Genomic DNA, 16,078 nt, shown 5'->3' on the forward strand with positions numbered 1-16,078 from the left:
ACAGCTGGGATTTGCAGTTTGGCATTTGTTACCTAGCTGTCTGGGTTTGGCTGAATACAAAATCATCTGACAAATGGAACTGTAATTTTCATACAAAGAGGCTAAAAGAGAATTGATGTTGCCGAAGAAGAGTTGTGTGGGTTTTTTGTTTTGTTTTGTTGTTGTTTTAATGAAACAGGGTCTCACTCTGTAGTTCAGACTAGCTAACAGGAATTCTGCCTCAGCCTCTAGGGTGCTGGGAGTACATTCGTGAACCATCCCGCCCAGCTTCCACGCCGTTTTAAAAGGGAGAGGTTTGGATCTGTGATTGACAGGCAGATGCCACAGAGCGAGCAAGAGGAACTGCTGATCTGAAGGGAGGCGAGCCTGAGAGCTCATTTTGTTCACTACAGCTCTCTCCAGGAGAAAGAAATGGAAAGAAGCCACTTTCCGATAGCTCCGCATTCAGGGGCTTCCCACAGCCACATCGCCACCTACCCTTGGGGCGTCCCCGAACTCCACAGCTCGTGGCCGCGCCTCCTCGGAGAAGCACCCACGCTCCCGCAGGCCCGCCCCCAGCCCGCCCTCCGCCGCCCGGCACCCAATCCCACCGCCGCGCACGTGACGAGCGCTGCCTGCGATGACCTCATCCCTGGTGTGGGATGACGTCAAATTCAAGATGGATGGAATCACAGCGGCAGCGGCGGCTGCGGGTTGCGCTAGCCGAGTGTGAGAGGAAAGGGACCAGGCGCCTGCCCCGGGGCTGAAGAGTGGTGAGTAACCGTCACGTCTCGCGCCCTCGAAGGACGTCAGGCCCTGTTGGGGGTTACGGCCTCCCCGCAAAACGCGGCCTTTCCTGACGTAACTCTGAGGTGATTTCTCTTCTTTTTTCCTCCCCCAGTGGGTTGCGGGCGCCCGGCCCTTCTACGCGTGCGCGGGGCCGCGGTCCTCACCGAGCATGCTCAGACTCCCACGTAGCCTAGCGTGCCTTTACACTGCGCATGCTCTGTGCCCGCACTTGGCCTCACCCTCACTGCTGCGCATGCTCAGCCTCCGGGCCCGCTGAGCTGCTCACCCTGACCGGGATGGCCTGGGTAGCCAGGGAGTGGAGTCTAGGGACGCGCGCCCCTACAGAGCCGTTGAGATGCCGCTGCGGGCAAGGGCATATTCAGGGCCTGGCAGCACGCGCGCGAGAGACCGGGGAGCTGGGCGGCACCCCGCACCTGCCGCGGCTGGAACGTGACAGCCTGTCGGCCAGCCCCTCTGCAGACCCCTCCTGAGCCCATGCAGACCCTGCCTGTCCGTCCCCCCTCCCCCGAGAAAGACCCTCCTCGCCCAGGGACATAGCGCGGAAGACCTTACTGCAGCCCACACGTCCGGGTCTCCCCGTCTCCTAGGCCTGGTTATCAGGAGCATCTCGAGTGCCCCTCTAAAGAGACCGCACCGTGTAATCAAAGAACCGTGCACTGTGCGGCCCCGAGGCCCTGGGTACTAGAGAACTACACACTGTAACACTTTGCAGGGGGCCTTAGGTTCTCCTTGAGGTTGCCCGACACAGGGGCGGTGTTGAGGGACACTGAGCAGTCCTCCGAAGCCTGGGATTTTTGTGTTGGTGCATGAACTCCAGTTGCCTCTATGTCTTCGGACATCTGTGTTACAGCATAGTCCGGTGATTGTTCATCAGCATGACCCTGAGTCATGAGTTCCTGGATTTGTTTCATGATCCTCCCACCTTGTTTAAGAGGGCGAAAAATAGGTTAATCTATTTTAGCGTTTCCACCAAAAACCCTCCTCCACGTCTGGTAATTAATCATTACCCTTAATCAAATCCCTAAATATTGACATTAAAGGAGAAATTTGGCTTACTTAAAAATGGCTCTAATTCAGCCCATGCACTTAACAGTACAGGGTTTTATTTAGTGGAAGTATAGGGAACATCGTTCTGCAGAAATAGAAATTGTCGATAAAAGCTCACCCTCAGAAATTGACGGTATTATGTAGTGGGTGAAAATAGGTATAGGAACACTAAAAGCAACAAAAGAGTTAACATAGAGGTCTCCAGACAAGGAGATAACTTGAGAAGCCATTTTAGTTGTCCCTGTACTAGAACTAATTGAGGGCTGGATTTACAGGTATCAGAGATGGGCCAAAGGGCAATGAAAAGAGAATAACTTTCTGCCTGAGGACACCTGGCTGGCTTCACCTCAGCCTAAGGAGGCAATGTATGAAGACAAGCATGTGTGACAGTGTGGATTACAAGTACCATGTAGGACAAGTGGGTTCACTGAGATGTATTTGTTCAGAAGACAACCAGGGATTGGAGTCTGAAGAAGTCTGAGCAGAGATACAGAGGGTGTCATAGTCCAATTGTTAGTACAGCTACAAAATCTCAGAAAATGCAGAGAAAATGTGCTGTGCTGTGCTTTACAAGGCTCTAAATAGTTAAATCCTCAAGTCTAGTGAGCTTTTCCTACACCTGCCAAGCCTTGTGCTAGGAATTCACAGAGAAAACAGGGCTTTTATGGGGGAGCTTGTGGGGGATCTTCTGATGGATCCACATATACAAGCTGATGAATTGAAATCACTATGGGGTAATTGCAGAGAGATAAAGTGTTGCTGTTGGCAAATTGCAAAAGCTTTATAGTTCCAGTTGAATCTTTCTATACAAAGTGGCCAAGTAAAGGAGAGGCAGAAGGTACTTTTAGGTTTCAGAAACTGGAAACGCAGGTTTGTGGGTTACATGGTAAGGAGTGCCACCCAGATATGGTACAGAGGTGAATTGACATCAGTCAGAGTAGCCTGTGTGCTAGTCTGTAGTTTGGGTTTTTCTAGGAAATAATAATTTAAAAAAACAAACTGTATTCTAAAACAAGGCAGTAAAGTGGCCAACTTTATTTAGAGAAAGTAATCAAAGAGCTTCATTTCTACTCCTTAATTTAATAGAGAGTAGAAAGTAATCACATATTTATTGTGTAGGATCCCAAATTGGGCATCATGAGGAGTGTCAAAAGTAATGTATTGGACCTTAAAGAGCTTGCAATCCTGGTGGGACCTGAAACCAGCTAGCATATGACAGTGAATAAACACAATGTAGTGGTATGCCTGCTCTGTGTGGCAAAGGAATTGGCAGGAGGCATTTGCTTTTTTTTTTTTTTTTTTTTTTTTTCTTTTTGACAAGGGCTTGCAATGTGCATTGGCCTTGGACTCATAATCCTCCTCCATCAGCCTCCCAAATGCTGGCATTGTAGACATGTGCCACACACTGTATTTTGTTACTTGTTCTAAGCTTAAGGACTGTGTTTATTGGCCTGCTTTAATTTAGCATACAGACCTTGTGACCTAAACAGCCCAAACTTATTTTCTCATAGTTAGAGAAGCTGGAAATTGGAGGTAAAGGCCAGGTCTCTCTTGGGGTCTCTACCCCCTTGGCTTATAGACAGCATCTTCTTATGTCCTCATAGCATCTTCCTCCATGTTTGTCTCTGTTCTAATTCTTTGTTTAAAGATAATGTTTTATTGACTCAAGCACAATTTAACTTAATAAGCTGTGTAAAATTTTCAGCTCCAAATATGAGCCGGGCGGTGGTGGCGCACGCCTTTAATCCCAGCACTCGGGAAGCAGAGCCAGGCAGATCTCTGTGAGTTCGAGGCAGCTGGGCTACAAGTGAGTTCAGGAAAGCGCAAGTACACAGAAACCCTGTCTCGAAAAAACAAAACAAAAGAAACAAATATGATTGCCTTTTGAGGTGCAGATGTTAGGACTTCAGCATACAGACTAGGGGTGTTGGCTGAGAATGTTCAGCCCTAAAGGATTCCCAAAGGATTAGAACTTGAGATGAGCTGGAAAAGGAGTTTGGCACAATCTAGGATGGTTCAGGTTGAGTGGTGGAGGAGGTCAGGTGGGCAGATTGTGTCTCTGGGACAGAAACAGGAAAAAGCAGAGTAGGTAGCTAAAGAATTTTAAAAGTAGTCTGAATATAGATGTCTATAGAGGCTTGAAGGCCATTTATTAAAGATTTTGTATTGTAGCCTGTTTTAACTAGGACAGAGGGAACTATACCATTATTCAGTCTTTTCATCTTAACGAAACATTACATCAAGATGGTTCCTGAGCTCCCTCTGCACTCCTGAGGACTACACCAGACATCGCACTTCTCTCTCCATCAAGATATTTAGCACTTTGAAATCAACTTTTGGGGTTTCCTTATCTCTAGACACTGGGGCTTTATGTTTTGAGTACCCATGTATTCAGATACATTTAACCATGCTTTGTGCATGGAAAGAGCCAGTGAGCAAACTGAATTCATGGAAGAGATTGTGTGCTGGGACACTAATGAAAGCCTTGCTTGAGAAATCTAGCATGTGAAGAATGAGCATGAAAGGCAGAACAGGAGCAGGCAGCATGTAGAAATATGCCAGAATAAAAACTGGCTAACTGGTTGAATTTATTGAAAACAATACATGATTATTCTAGAGGTTTGAGGAAAATCTTAAAAAAACAAAAGAAACAAAAAAACCTTGGACCACGAAGGACAAAACCAAACCACTTGCAGGAATGTATGAGTCAGGCACTAGCACATTGCATTTTCAGACCACACTGAGATCCATCAGTCAGTTCCACTCAGCTGTTGCCTTTGTCTTGTCATGAACCATAGTTTAGGGAGAAAGTTTCTAGTTGGCCTGGTTTTGGGTATGTGCCTATAACCATCAGCTTGCACTTGCTAGGCAAGAGTGTTCTTCAAAGCAACATAGAGGGTCACTGCAGAAGGAGCAATAGCTGCTGGGTGGCCAGAACAGATCAGCAGAGAATGCTTGTTTGCAGTCCTGGCTGAGGCTGACAATCTGCCCTTGAAACAAATTTGAACTAGAGAGGGAGGCTGAAATGTGTTGAAGTAGAGTACAGTAACTTGATACCATGAAGGATCCCCTTAGCCAATCTGGCTTTGAAACCTGAGGCACTTTAGATAATTTCTGGTATCTGCAATGTTACCAGGTGAGTGATGATATGATCAAGTGGAGAGAGAGAGGGCTAAATCCAGAAGTAAGAGTTTGGAGATGAGCTGTGTGTATGTAGTCAGATGTTGGATGTTCACCTGTGTCACCAGCATCCCTAGAGTTCCAGGATCATGTTAGTTTTTTGTAAGCATTCTCCAACATTGCAAAGGGGCAGTGTTTACAGAGCTTAGCCTAAAGTTCATAAAGGGACATTTCCCACAGAGCTGTTACTGTGAGTTTTTTGGACTAGTCCCAGAGCCTAGCTCATTTGTAATGATCTTTAGTTATGGAACCATTTTCTTAAATTGAAATAGGGGAAATCATTTTTGAATTATCGCCATCTCCTTCTCACCCTTCCTTTGTAGTATCTGTTGAGTTTCTGACTGTGTGCTTCCCTTTCTTATGCATCTATCCCCAGAATACTCTGCTCCAAAATTGCCTGCCTTCCTTAAGCCCCAAAGTCCTCATTATGTGTAACATAAGAACGGAAATACTTGGGTTTAATTAATTTATATTAAGATATAGATGTCTCACTTCAGCATCTAGTGTATTAAAGGCATTTGTGTGATGGGATGAAGTAATTTCATTGAGTCTAGCTGTGCGATTTGACTTGAGGCCATGGTAAGCTTTAAAAGATTTTAAGCCTGTGTCAATCAGATAATATTCTTGGAAGTTCTGAGCCTTTGGTTTTAACTTCAATATCAAGTGAGTCCCAAGCCTTCTCTGATGTCCCACCAGTCACTCACTCATCCACCCTCCCACCTCCTGGCCACATTGATAGCCTCCTGATATGAGTGTTCTTCCATACTCTGTGCCTTCTTTATCACATTGTTGTCTGCCCAGTCACAGGAATGTGAGGTGCAGGAGAACAGGAAGCCAGCCAGCAAGCTCACCTCCCATCATCAGCACCTCTTACGATGCACAGTGTACAGCGGGCTCCCAAACACTCGGGAGAGGAAGAGAGAAGGAAGATGTGTACTTGCCAGGTGGGATTTGCTCTGCAGACTGAACCATTCACAAGTTGTTTTGTTTGTGCCTCATGAGATTTCCACATGGTACAGGTAGGGTATCAGAAAGGACAAGCAGTCCTGACAAGATTGCATTCCTGATAGATGGCAGTAGACCGAAGACTTCCCCATGGATAGCTGTCTACCATGAGCTTTTTACTGTAATAATTCTCTCCATTTTCCCCACTTTGAATCTCCAGGAAACAACATTAAGTAGAACCATCTCAGGCAGAGTTTGGGAAGATATTTGTAGGGAGATCCAAGTGATGCAGAAGTCAGCCTGTTTCAGAATCTAGTTTTTAGGGGAGTTTCTCTTAGCTGCTTCTGCTCTTAAATGGGCCTTTTCTTCCACAGCTGAGCACCTTCCAGGCTTTTTTGCCATGGTTAAGTGATGGGATTTCTGCATTAATGAGTCAGGTGGATATGAGCAGGCCAGGGACAGCAATGTCTGTGTGGTTGGTACATGAGATTTGTTGCTGTTGTGAGTTGTAGTTAGCTCATGCAGGAAAATGAATCTTCTATACCTTAACATTCATTGAGAAAGTACACACAGCAGTACAACTGCTGTTCTGAGGGCTGAGCAGCTGAGATGTCAACAGGTCAAGTCCAGGGGGTTCATCTGCACTTCCCCAGCTACAGTGTGCTGGATTGCCAAGCAACAGACAGAAGCTCTGCTTTTCCCTTTTGCTTGCTCTCTCAAGATAGTATTTTATACTTCAGTTGCTAAACTCAATAAGCTATTACACTTGTTGTAATCAAAATGCAAGAATTCAAATAGTCCTAGTTTTCAGGTAGACCAGGACTGGGACTATTGCTTTCAAGTCCTTATAATTGAATTAAAGTGTAAAAGCAACCCATAAGTGAAGGTGAATCCATACCACCTGGCCTTCTCTTCAGTCTCTCCAGAGACTGTAGGAACAGGTGTCACTCTTCTGCTTATGATTTCCAGTGTCTTCATTTTGGTTCCCAGAGCCAAAATGAGTATCTAGATCAGTGTCATGATAGTTCCAGGATGACTTTTGTTCTCTTTTTTGTAATGCTGCACATACTGCCCTGTCCCCATTTGGGTTACCTTACCTTTTCTGCCTGTCTCTTCCCCATGCTTTGGTCCCTCATCTGGTTACCTCTCACCTCAGTCTGGTGGCTGCCACCTGTATTGCATCTTCTATGATATCCATAGACATTTCTCTGTACCTGCATAACTGTACAGTGTTAACAGATTGCTGTATGCTATTCCTATGCAAGACTGAACTCCAGGAGCTAGGCTGTGCTTGTCTTGTTGACATCCTCTGTGGTTAGAGTTTTAGCACATTCTAGGTAGATGCTAGCTTACACCTGTGGTTTTAGATTATCTTGGTGTCTTGGTTTTTTCTCAAAAGTAGAGCCTGAAACAAGGATCTAGATATAGATGTTTGTATGGACAGAGATTTCAGAAAGCTCAGAAAAGGAAATAGAAAGATGCGGAGGCAAGATTGATAAGTTGTCACTTGCTTGTAGAGTGTCAGAACTGAATCCGTTAGAAAAGGAGAGGCAGGGAGAGAAGCAGCCTGATTTCTCTGCCAAATCCATCTCAACAAAGGCCACCCTTCTCCCTGTCCTGGCAGGATCCTTGACTCTTCCCATTGCTCTGTAGTTACTCCATTAGAAAGCCTAATGGCTCTGCCTTTACATCCAATGCTAGCCCCACCAAGCCATCATGGCAGTAGACTTCTCCGATGTCTTTTGCTTTGTTACCTGCTGTCCACAATAAAGCTAGAAATGTTATAATTAAGACATGACTCAGGCTTCTTCCCTGTGGTCCTCCAATTGCCCCCCCCCCATTTTCTACATAGTAAAATCCCCTCCCAGCTACCCAGCCTTACAGTCTGACTCCTGAGATGATATCATCCATGACTCCCAGCTTTTTTGGCTCCAGTTCTACATGACCTTGGTTCTTTCCTCTGTTGTATTGTCTTTACTTCATAATCCCTAGGCTCATGCTCTCTTCTCTTGTGTACTTCTCAAATGTACTTCCATGACTGATAGATGGATGGATGGATGGATGGTAGGTAGATAGACACTATTTGTAGGTACCGACTGATGGAATAATCATCCCATTTGTCCCTCCGCAGCATTGTGTGGAAACTGTTACTGTCCCTGTTTTCTGTGCAAGGGAAAGACTAAGACTTGAGTAACTGACTTGCCCAGAACACAGGTGACTCTGACCTCCAAGAAAAAAATTCTTTGACAACTCAACTGGATGCATACTTGCACACAGGGCATATGTTTATCTGTAACTGAAACTGGTTTCCCAAGTGCTTGACACATTTACTACTTTCTGACATTTTCTCTGTTAGTGCTTTATCTGTTTTTAATTGCTGGTTTCAAACCATTAAATTGAGTTTAGGAGAAAAAAAAAAACCCATTTGACAAATATCTGTCCAACCTTTGCTTCTGGTTTGCTGTTTCCCTTGTGTTAACATCTTGAGAAATTCTCAGTGCTACAGACTGCCAGTGCATGGCTGAGTCAGTCTTGTGGCAGTAAAAGCTCAATGCTTTTCTGCTGACCCCTGTAAAAAATGAGACATGTCTTTACACAGATGTGTGGTTCTTACAGTTTACTAGGAGTGAGGGAGAAATGGAAATGGCTGGCAGAAGAAAAGGATCTCATCCAAGACCTTGTTATAAGTAAACGAGCTACATGTCACTCTTAAAGAAAAGCAGACAAGAATGAAGGGAAACCTGGTGGGTGCTAGATTCATTTCTAGTAGCAGAGCCACACCCCATCTACATCTTGCATTCTGTTCTCTGAAAACCAAAGAGCCTAGTCTCCAAGTGACCAGTAAAAGCTGACCCTGGAGATCTGGGAGCTGGGGACTTGTTACATCTGGGGCTGGGTATGGTTCTTGTTAGCAATCCCTCTAGAATAAGCCTGTCAAATATGTATCTAGTCACTGTGGGTACATTCTAATAGTAAAAATCAATGTCTGCCTCTGTCTCTCTGTGTGTGTCTCTGTCTCTGTCTGTCTGTCTGTCTCTCTCCCTCATACACACACACACACACTAGTGCTGGTGATAGGGATTCAGGGCCTTACATGTGCTAGGCAAGTACTCTACCACTAAGCTACATCCCCCTAGCTCCATGACAATACTGTTAGTAGGAGTCAGTGATATAAAACTAGACCACAGAGAGGAGGTGCTCATACATCATGTCCCATGGGAAGCCTGCTTTTCCCTAGAGCACCAGGGAGGGAGCGGTAACCTGGACCTTCTTCTTTGATACTAAGTTAAACCTATTCTTGCAGTCCTGACAGTTATCTGCACATTTATTGAGTGTTTGCTATAGATGCTTGCTCATCTAATGTTTGCCACACACTTGCAAGAGGGCACAGTTGTTACCTCACTTCACACACGGACCCGTGTACAGAGGGCATCAGCTTACAGGGTAGAGCTAGTACCTCAGCCAAGTGTCTGGCCCCAAAACTCACACTCACCCACCAAGTTGCCTTCTCTCACCTTTAGGATTGAACAGAATTTCAGTGACCCTTTAGTTCAAACTCTTTAATCAGCTTTACAGCCAGGCTAAAGTTCTCTGTTCTGGTGAAAATGGCATGTAGTGAGAAAACAGCAATTAGTATAAGAAGGAAAACTACCTTTTAATTCTCTAAAGCTTCTAACCTTTATTGAACACTTTGACCTAGTAATTAGCAAGTAATTATTCCCTTTCCAAGTTCATTTTTATAAGTCCACAGTCCATTATTAATTTTTAGCAGTCATGTTGATTTTAAGTATATATCTTGTAAAACCTAAAATATAAGATAGTAATAAAACTAAAGTAGAATTATAGACTTGAGGAATTTTGACGATCAAATAAACTAAATGTAACCAAGCATCAAATTGGTAAGGACCCTAAATGATAAACCTCATTTTCAAGTGTCACCTCTGTGTATACCTATTAAGTTCGAGTAGACCTTTGATGGAATACAAATGCTGATGGTCTCACTTTCTGTCTTCCAGATAAACTGCAGGATGGAGGGACTGCTGCATTACATCAATCCAGCACATGCCATCTCTCTGCTCAGCGCCCTCAATGAGGAGCGCCTCAAGGGACAGCTGTGTGATGTACTCCTGATTGTTGGGGACCAGAAGTTCCGAGCTCATAAGAACGTCTTGGCTGCCAGCAGTGAGTACTTCCAGAGTTTATTCACGAATAAGGAGAACGAGGCACAGACTGTCTTTCAGCTGGACTTCTGTGAGCCTGATGCTTTTGACAACGTTCTGAACTACATTTACTCTTCCTCCCTTTTTGTGGAGAAGGGCAGCCTTGCTGCTGTGCAGGAGCTGGGGTATAGCCTTGGTATCTCCTTCTTGACCAACATCGTTGCCAAAGCCCCTCAGGCTCCTTTTCCAGCCTGTCCCAACAGGAAAAGAGTGCCGGTGGAAGATGATGAGACCAGCTCTCAAAAGCGAAGTGTCATCGTGTGTCAGGGCAGAAGCGAAGTGCCAGGGAAAGCCAGTGGTCCAACCGTGCAGGACCTCAGCCTTGCTGCCCGGTCCTCCCCGAGTGGTGCAGTCAAGACCAGCACCAATAAGCCACATGTGGCCAAGCCGCCAGAGCAGCTTCACAGTCTGTCCTTAACTGAAAAGAGTTGGCCGAAGGATAGTGCTGCGGTATATGCAAAGTCTCTGGAACAGCCTGGGGCTTTGGATGATCCTAACAGGGGCAGTTTGGTTAAGAGAAATGCAGTCCTACCCTCAAAGCCTTCACAAGACAGGGAGGCCACGGACGATAAGCCTGGGGTGAGCAGCCAGCTTCCCAAGGGGAAGGCTATAGAGCTGGCTCTGAAGAGACCACGGCCACCTGTTCTGTCTCTTCGTAGCTCATCAGAGACTCCATATCTCTTAAAAGAAACTAGCAAAGGAGGTGGTCAGGGGGAGGATAGGAACTTGCTTTACTACTCTAAGCTAGGCCTGGTGGTTCCATCCAGTGGGCCTGCTTCTGCAAACCAGAGCATTGACAGAAGTGGCCCATTAGTGAAAAGCCTCCTCAGGCGGTCACTTTCTATGGACAGCCAGGTTCCTGTTTACTCCTCCTCTATAGATTTGAAGTTATCCCAGGGATCATCCACAGCAGCAAATGAGGCACCAGGCAGTGTGTTCTGTGCAGTGTCTCAAAAGTCATCTTTAAAAGATGGCAGTGAAAAAAAAGCCCTGGATGACAGGCCTCAAGCTCTCCAGCCTCATCGCCTCAGGTCCTTTAGTGCTTCTCAGTCAACAGACAGGGAGGGGACCTCCCCTGTGACTGAGGTGCGCATTAAGACTGAGCCTAGCAGCCCTCTGTCGGACCCTTCAGACATCATCCGGGTCACCGTGGGAGATGCAGCAACGGCTACAAGAGACCTGCCCCTCAAAGCAGAGGAAGACCAGAGGGATATTAGCAGACTCCCAGCAAAGAGAAGGTTCCAGGCAGACAGAAGGTCACCCTTGAAGAAAGCAAGGGCAAGTGAGCATGGGCCTTCTGTCTCAGAAGAGAACTGTGAGGAGGACAGGAGCCCTCCTTCCCTTGACAGCAACTTCCCAGATTCTGAATTAAACAGAGAGGAGTTTGGTGAGTTGGAGGGGACGAGACCAAACAAAAAATTTAAATGCAAACATTGCCTTAAGATTTTTAGATCAACCGCGGGTCTTCACCGCCATGTTAACATGTACCATAACCCAGAGAAGCCTTACGCTTGTGACATCTGTCACAAGAGGTTTCATACCAACTTCAAAGTGTGGACACACTGTCAGACCCAACACGGCATAGTGAAGAACCCATCGCCAGCCTCTAGTTCCCATGCAGTTTTGGATGAGAAATTCCAAAGAAAACTGATTGACATAGTGAGAGAGAGGGAGATTAAGAAGGCCCTGATCATTAAGCTGAGGCGCAGCAAGCCTGGCTTCCAGGGACAGAGTAGCTCCCCAGCACAGCAAGTCATCAAGAGGAACTTGCGCTCCCGAGCCAAAGGGGCCTACATTTGTGCCTACTGTGGCAAGGCATACCGTTTTCTCTCTCAGTTTAAGCAGCACATAAAGATGCACCCGGGAGAGAGGCCCCTCGGAGTAAGCAGAGCTGCTAAGCCGAAAGAGCGGGCTCTGGCACGCGCGGTAGAGAGCAAGGAGGTTTACCCGTGCCGCCTCTGTAATGCTAAGCTCTCTTCTCTTCTAGAGCAAGGCAACCACGAGCGCTTGTGCCGGAACGCCACCGTTTGCCCTTACTGCAGCCTCAGGTTCTTCTCCCCCGCGCTGAAGCAGGAGCATGAGGACAGGTGTGAGTACAAAAAGCTGACCTGCCTGGAGTGTATGCGCACCTTCAAGTCTTCCTTCAGCATCTGGCGGCACCAGGTGGAAGTGCACAACCAGAACAACATGGCTTCAGCAGAGAACATCTCCTTGCCCACCCTGGACCACAACGGTGAAGTGGCAGCTGCTTCCAGGCCTCAGGCTGAGCCTACCAAGGTAAACCATGCGGCTGCTCCAAAAGAGGACACAGCGTTTAGTGACTCTTCAGAGCAAGTGAACTTCGATTCTGAGGATTCCTCCTGCCTCCCTGAAGACTTGAGTCTTTCAAAGCAACTGAAAGTCCAAGTCAAAGAGGAGCCTGTAGAGGAGGCTGAGGAGGAGGCTCCTGAGGCCAGTGCAGCTCCCAGGGAGGCTGGCCCCAGCAAGGAGGCTGGTCTGTGGCCTTGCGAGAAATGTGGGAAGATGTTCACAGCACACAAGCAGCTGGAGAGACACCAGGAGCTGCTGTGTTCCGTGAAGCCCTTCATCTGCCATGTGTGCCACAAAGCCTTCCGTACCAACTTCCGGCTTTGGAGTCACTTCCAGTCCCACATGTCTCAGGCCACAGAGGAGCCTGCACAGAAAGAGGCTGAGGTGTGTCCTGTGCCCACAAACTCCCCATCACCACCACCTCTGCCACCTCCACCACCCTTGCCCAAGATCCAGCCCCTGGAGCCCGACAGCCCCACAGGCCTTCCTGAGAACCCAACCCCAGCCACAGAGAAGCTGTTTGCACCCCAGGAGTCAGACACCCTCTTCTACCACGCCCCTCCCCTTTCAGCAATCACATTTAAAAGACAGTTCATGTGCAAGCTCTGCCATAGGACATTCAAGACCGCCTTCAGTCTTTGGAGTCATGAGCAGACACACAATTAAATGACTTACCCCTCTCACCTGTCAGAAAACAGCAGGCCCTTGGCTTGTGAACTGTGTCCTAAGACAACATTTTTTTTTTTTTAAAAAAATAAAGGTTGGAAATTGTTGTATGAATTTTAGGTTTGGGATAAATTGATATTGGCTTGGAATGTCCTTATAGCTTCAGAAACAAACTCTGAAATGTTGTGGTTCTGGACCTCAGTCAGCAGGGATTTGATGCTGTTACTGTTGAAGTTGGGTTAATGTTGGTGAATTGCATGGTTCCTCATTCCAAGGTGTCACTATAATGACTTGATTGAGGTTTTTGTTTTCTGGGTAGTGGGATACTAAGGTATTGTTGGGTTTTTGGTTTTGGGTTTTTTAATTTATTATTTCAGACACCTAAGTTTGAGGTAACCCTTAGCCATGTTTCTAAGGCCAAAAACATATGAAGAAGAAAGGGAGTTGTGTGCAGTATTGAGTCAGATTTTAGAATACCTTAGCAATAAGAAAAGACAAACCCCAACTTTAGTAAATTATCCTGACACTTGATAAGACAAATATTTGGTACTTTGTGGTCCTTTGAAACTTTCTTTTTGTATGAAAATTGTGAGAATTTAAATCAGCAATAGTCACAATTAGATTTTTTTATGACAAGCTGTCAATCACTTCATATAATCAGTAATGGCCATGTGCTAAGGAGGGCAGAGAAATGGAAGCATGTTTGTGAAGTGCTCAACAGTCAGCAGCAACAGATTAGTTGTGAAAGCCGCTGAACTCTGTGGTATGCCCTTTGCATTATAGCAGCTTTCAGTGGGCACTTTAGAACTGACAGTGCTTTGTCTCCGCCAGCTTGAAACTCGGGTGTCGTTGGGATAAGCAGTGCTAGCCAGCATGAAGTTATTGGTACATAGCCTCACCACACCCTGGACCACCACCATTTCTTCTAGGGGCTTCAGAGGTTGGAGGAAGTACCACATTGCAGCTTCCATGTATTTTCCAAGAACTGTATGCACAACATACACATTTCTGCCTGTCTTTTGTGAGGATGTCTATGGGAGTATTGAAGTGGATAGTAGTGAAAATGTCACTCTCTGACATGCAAACGTGTATTAAAGCACTGGCAAAGGTCCAAAATTAGTTTTAACAACTTGATTTGGTACTTAGGGCTTGGGTTTCTTTTTTTTTTTTCTTTTTCTGTTCCATGTAGGTTATAATTAAAAGCCTCTCCATAGGCAATATCCACAGTTCACTGTTTTTCAAAAGGCAAAATTTTGATTTTACTCCCCTAAGGGAGTATCATACCTGGAAAGGAAATTAGGGGGAGACAAATTCCCTATTTACTTTCGCCAAGAGTTGTTTCTTTACATTTTCAAGGTGTGCTCTAGCTTAGACACCACCCATCTGCTCACCAGCACTCTACACCCATGGTAGCAAAGGCAGTCTTTATATTAAAACAAACATTTTTATAAAATACTAATTGACTTTATATACTATGGAAGCTGTATGTGGAATTTTGACTTTTATCCTTTCACTTGAAAAGGCTATTGAAAATCCCTAAATATGTCTGCATTTCCTATTTTGTTCCTTTTCAGAGAAGGGAAATAAAATTAGGTTGCAGTTACTGATTCTTGCCATCTGCTTTTTTGAACTATGCATTTTAGAGATGAACTAAAAGTGTCCACCTTTTAGTGAATGAAGCTAGTGCCAGGCTATGTAGCTGTCCACTGCACTCATTCCCTATGGTGAGTGTCTGGTCTCTAAACACCTCGGAGTGTCACTTTTTTTTAAGACCATCTCCATGCATGGTCATCTCCTTTGTAGCTACAGAGCGATAATCTCCAAACCAGGCATTGCCAGCTCAGTGCTCCAGGACTTGAACCTATGCTACATTTTTGAAGATTTATAAAATAACATTATTACAAAAAAAAAAAAGAAAAAAAGTATTTTTTATCTAAATGTAGGGTCTGCATATCTGTTAGAGTTTACAAATTACCAGTGTTTGTCACCCTTTTTGTCTAGGAATAAAGCATAAGACTTCAAATAAAATTTTGAACCAAAAACATTTATAATGCAGTTGTGGTTTTTCTATTGCTTTTTTTATACTGTATCTTAAAAGATGTCAGGCTGAAAGAGTTTATTTTGGTGTCAAAAACTATCCTTCCACTCATGTAACTATTTTAAATGCTAAGAAACAAAATAATGAAAGACATTAATCACTGTATCCAGTAAACAGTTTTTTAGAGAATGTCTATCTCAGCTAGCAGGCAGATGTTTGGTGTATTAAATAAATAGGTCTTTCACCATTGTAAATCTTTAGATAGTAAAGATATTCTTGTAAATGTTTTTCTGATTGTAATTAATTTTTGCAAGTATAGAAAGCACATTGTTTCTGTAATTATTTAAGATGCCTGCTTTTTTATGCAGTTGTGGAAAGAATGTAAACTGTTTTAATATATTCTTTGTTAACCTAAAAACTTGTTATTGAATTGTTTTCTTTATATGGGGAGGATTGAGTACCTAAAACATGTTTTCCCTACTAAGAGTAAAAAATTAAGGTAACAGATTCTTATATCTGAGGGTTAGCATTTCCAGATTGTTAAGCAAATTCTCCCTTTAAAACTAGTTCATGCGTCTGTGGTTCTGCCAGATACACAGCTGGCCAGGGCTGTGTGTATTCTGCTTTTCTGTTTCAGAATGTGTCCTTCTCTTTAAAAAGATTGCCTTGTACTCAGTTGCTTACCACCTGAACCTACATGTAGCCTGTGCTGGCACTAATGAAAGTGGTGACTGAGATGGTAAGATGGGCCTCTCCTTGAGACAGGCCTGAATACCACCTTCCCAGGCCTAGTGGGCTGGAAGACAGGGCCTGAAGCTGTGTTCCCTGTGGTTGGGCTCGTGTGTGTGTGTGTGTGTGTGTGTGTGTGTGTGTGTGTGTGAAG

The 16,078-nt window shown here is 45.1% G+C and overlaps 1 protein-coding gene across 7 annotated transcripts; it reads left to right on the forward strand.

Moving 5' to 3' along the window:
• The first annotated feature begins 612 nt into the window (after positions 1 to 612).
• On the forward strand, positions 613 to 15,613 carry Zbtb21 (zinc finger and BTB domain containing 21). 7 transcript variants are annotated; one of them, XM_028860299.2, is made up of 4 exons: positions 617 to 851; positions 5,818 to 5,960; positions 9,978 to 11,568; positions 12,169 to 15,613. In XM_028860299.2, exons 2-4 carry the CDS (start codon positions 5,892 to 5,894, stop codon positions 13,155 to 13,157), a joined length of 2,649 nt encoding a protein of 882 aa, XP_028716132.1. In that variant the 5' UTR covers positions 617 to 851; positions 5,818 to 5,891; the 3' UTR covers positions 13,158 to 15,613. The 7 variants fall into 7 exon arrangements, with proteins under 7 accessions (XP_028716128.1, XP_037065489.1, XP_028716129.1 ...); XM_028860301.2 differs by having other exon boundaries at positions 620 to 851; positions 9,978 to 10,143; XM_028860295.2 differs by having other exon boundaries at positions 613 to 851; positions 9,978 to 15,613.
• The last annotated feature ends 465 nt before the right edge of the window (positions 15,614 to 16,078 follow it).

Source organism: Peromyscus leucopus, chromosome 12 (assembly GCF_004664715.2).
Source record: "Peromyscus leucopus breed LL Stock chromosome 12, UCI_PerLeu_2.1, whole genome shotgun sequence".
Lineage (NCBI taxonomy): Eukaryota > Metazoa > Chordata > Mammalia > Rodentia > Cricetidae > Peromyscus > Peromyscus leucopus.

What these genes read in the sequence shown, in the direction of transcription:
- Zbtb21 (XM_028860295.2), top strand. Translation starts at nt 5,892, where the DNA reads ATGCACAGTGTACAGCGGGCTCCCAAACACTCGGGAGAGGAAGAGAGA. An exon ending in GGAAGATGTGTACTTGCCAG is followed by an intron (nt 5,961 to 9,977) that starts GTGGGATTTGCT and finishes TCTGTCTTCCAG; the next exon opens with ATAAACTGCAGGATGGAGGG.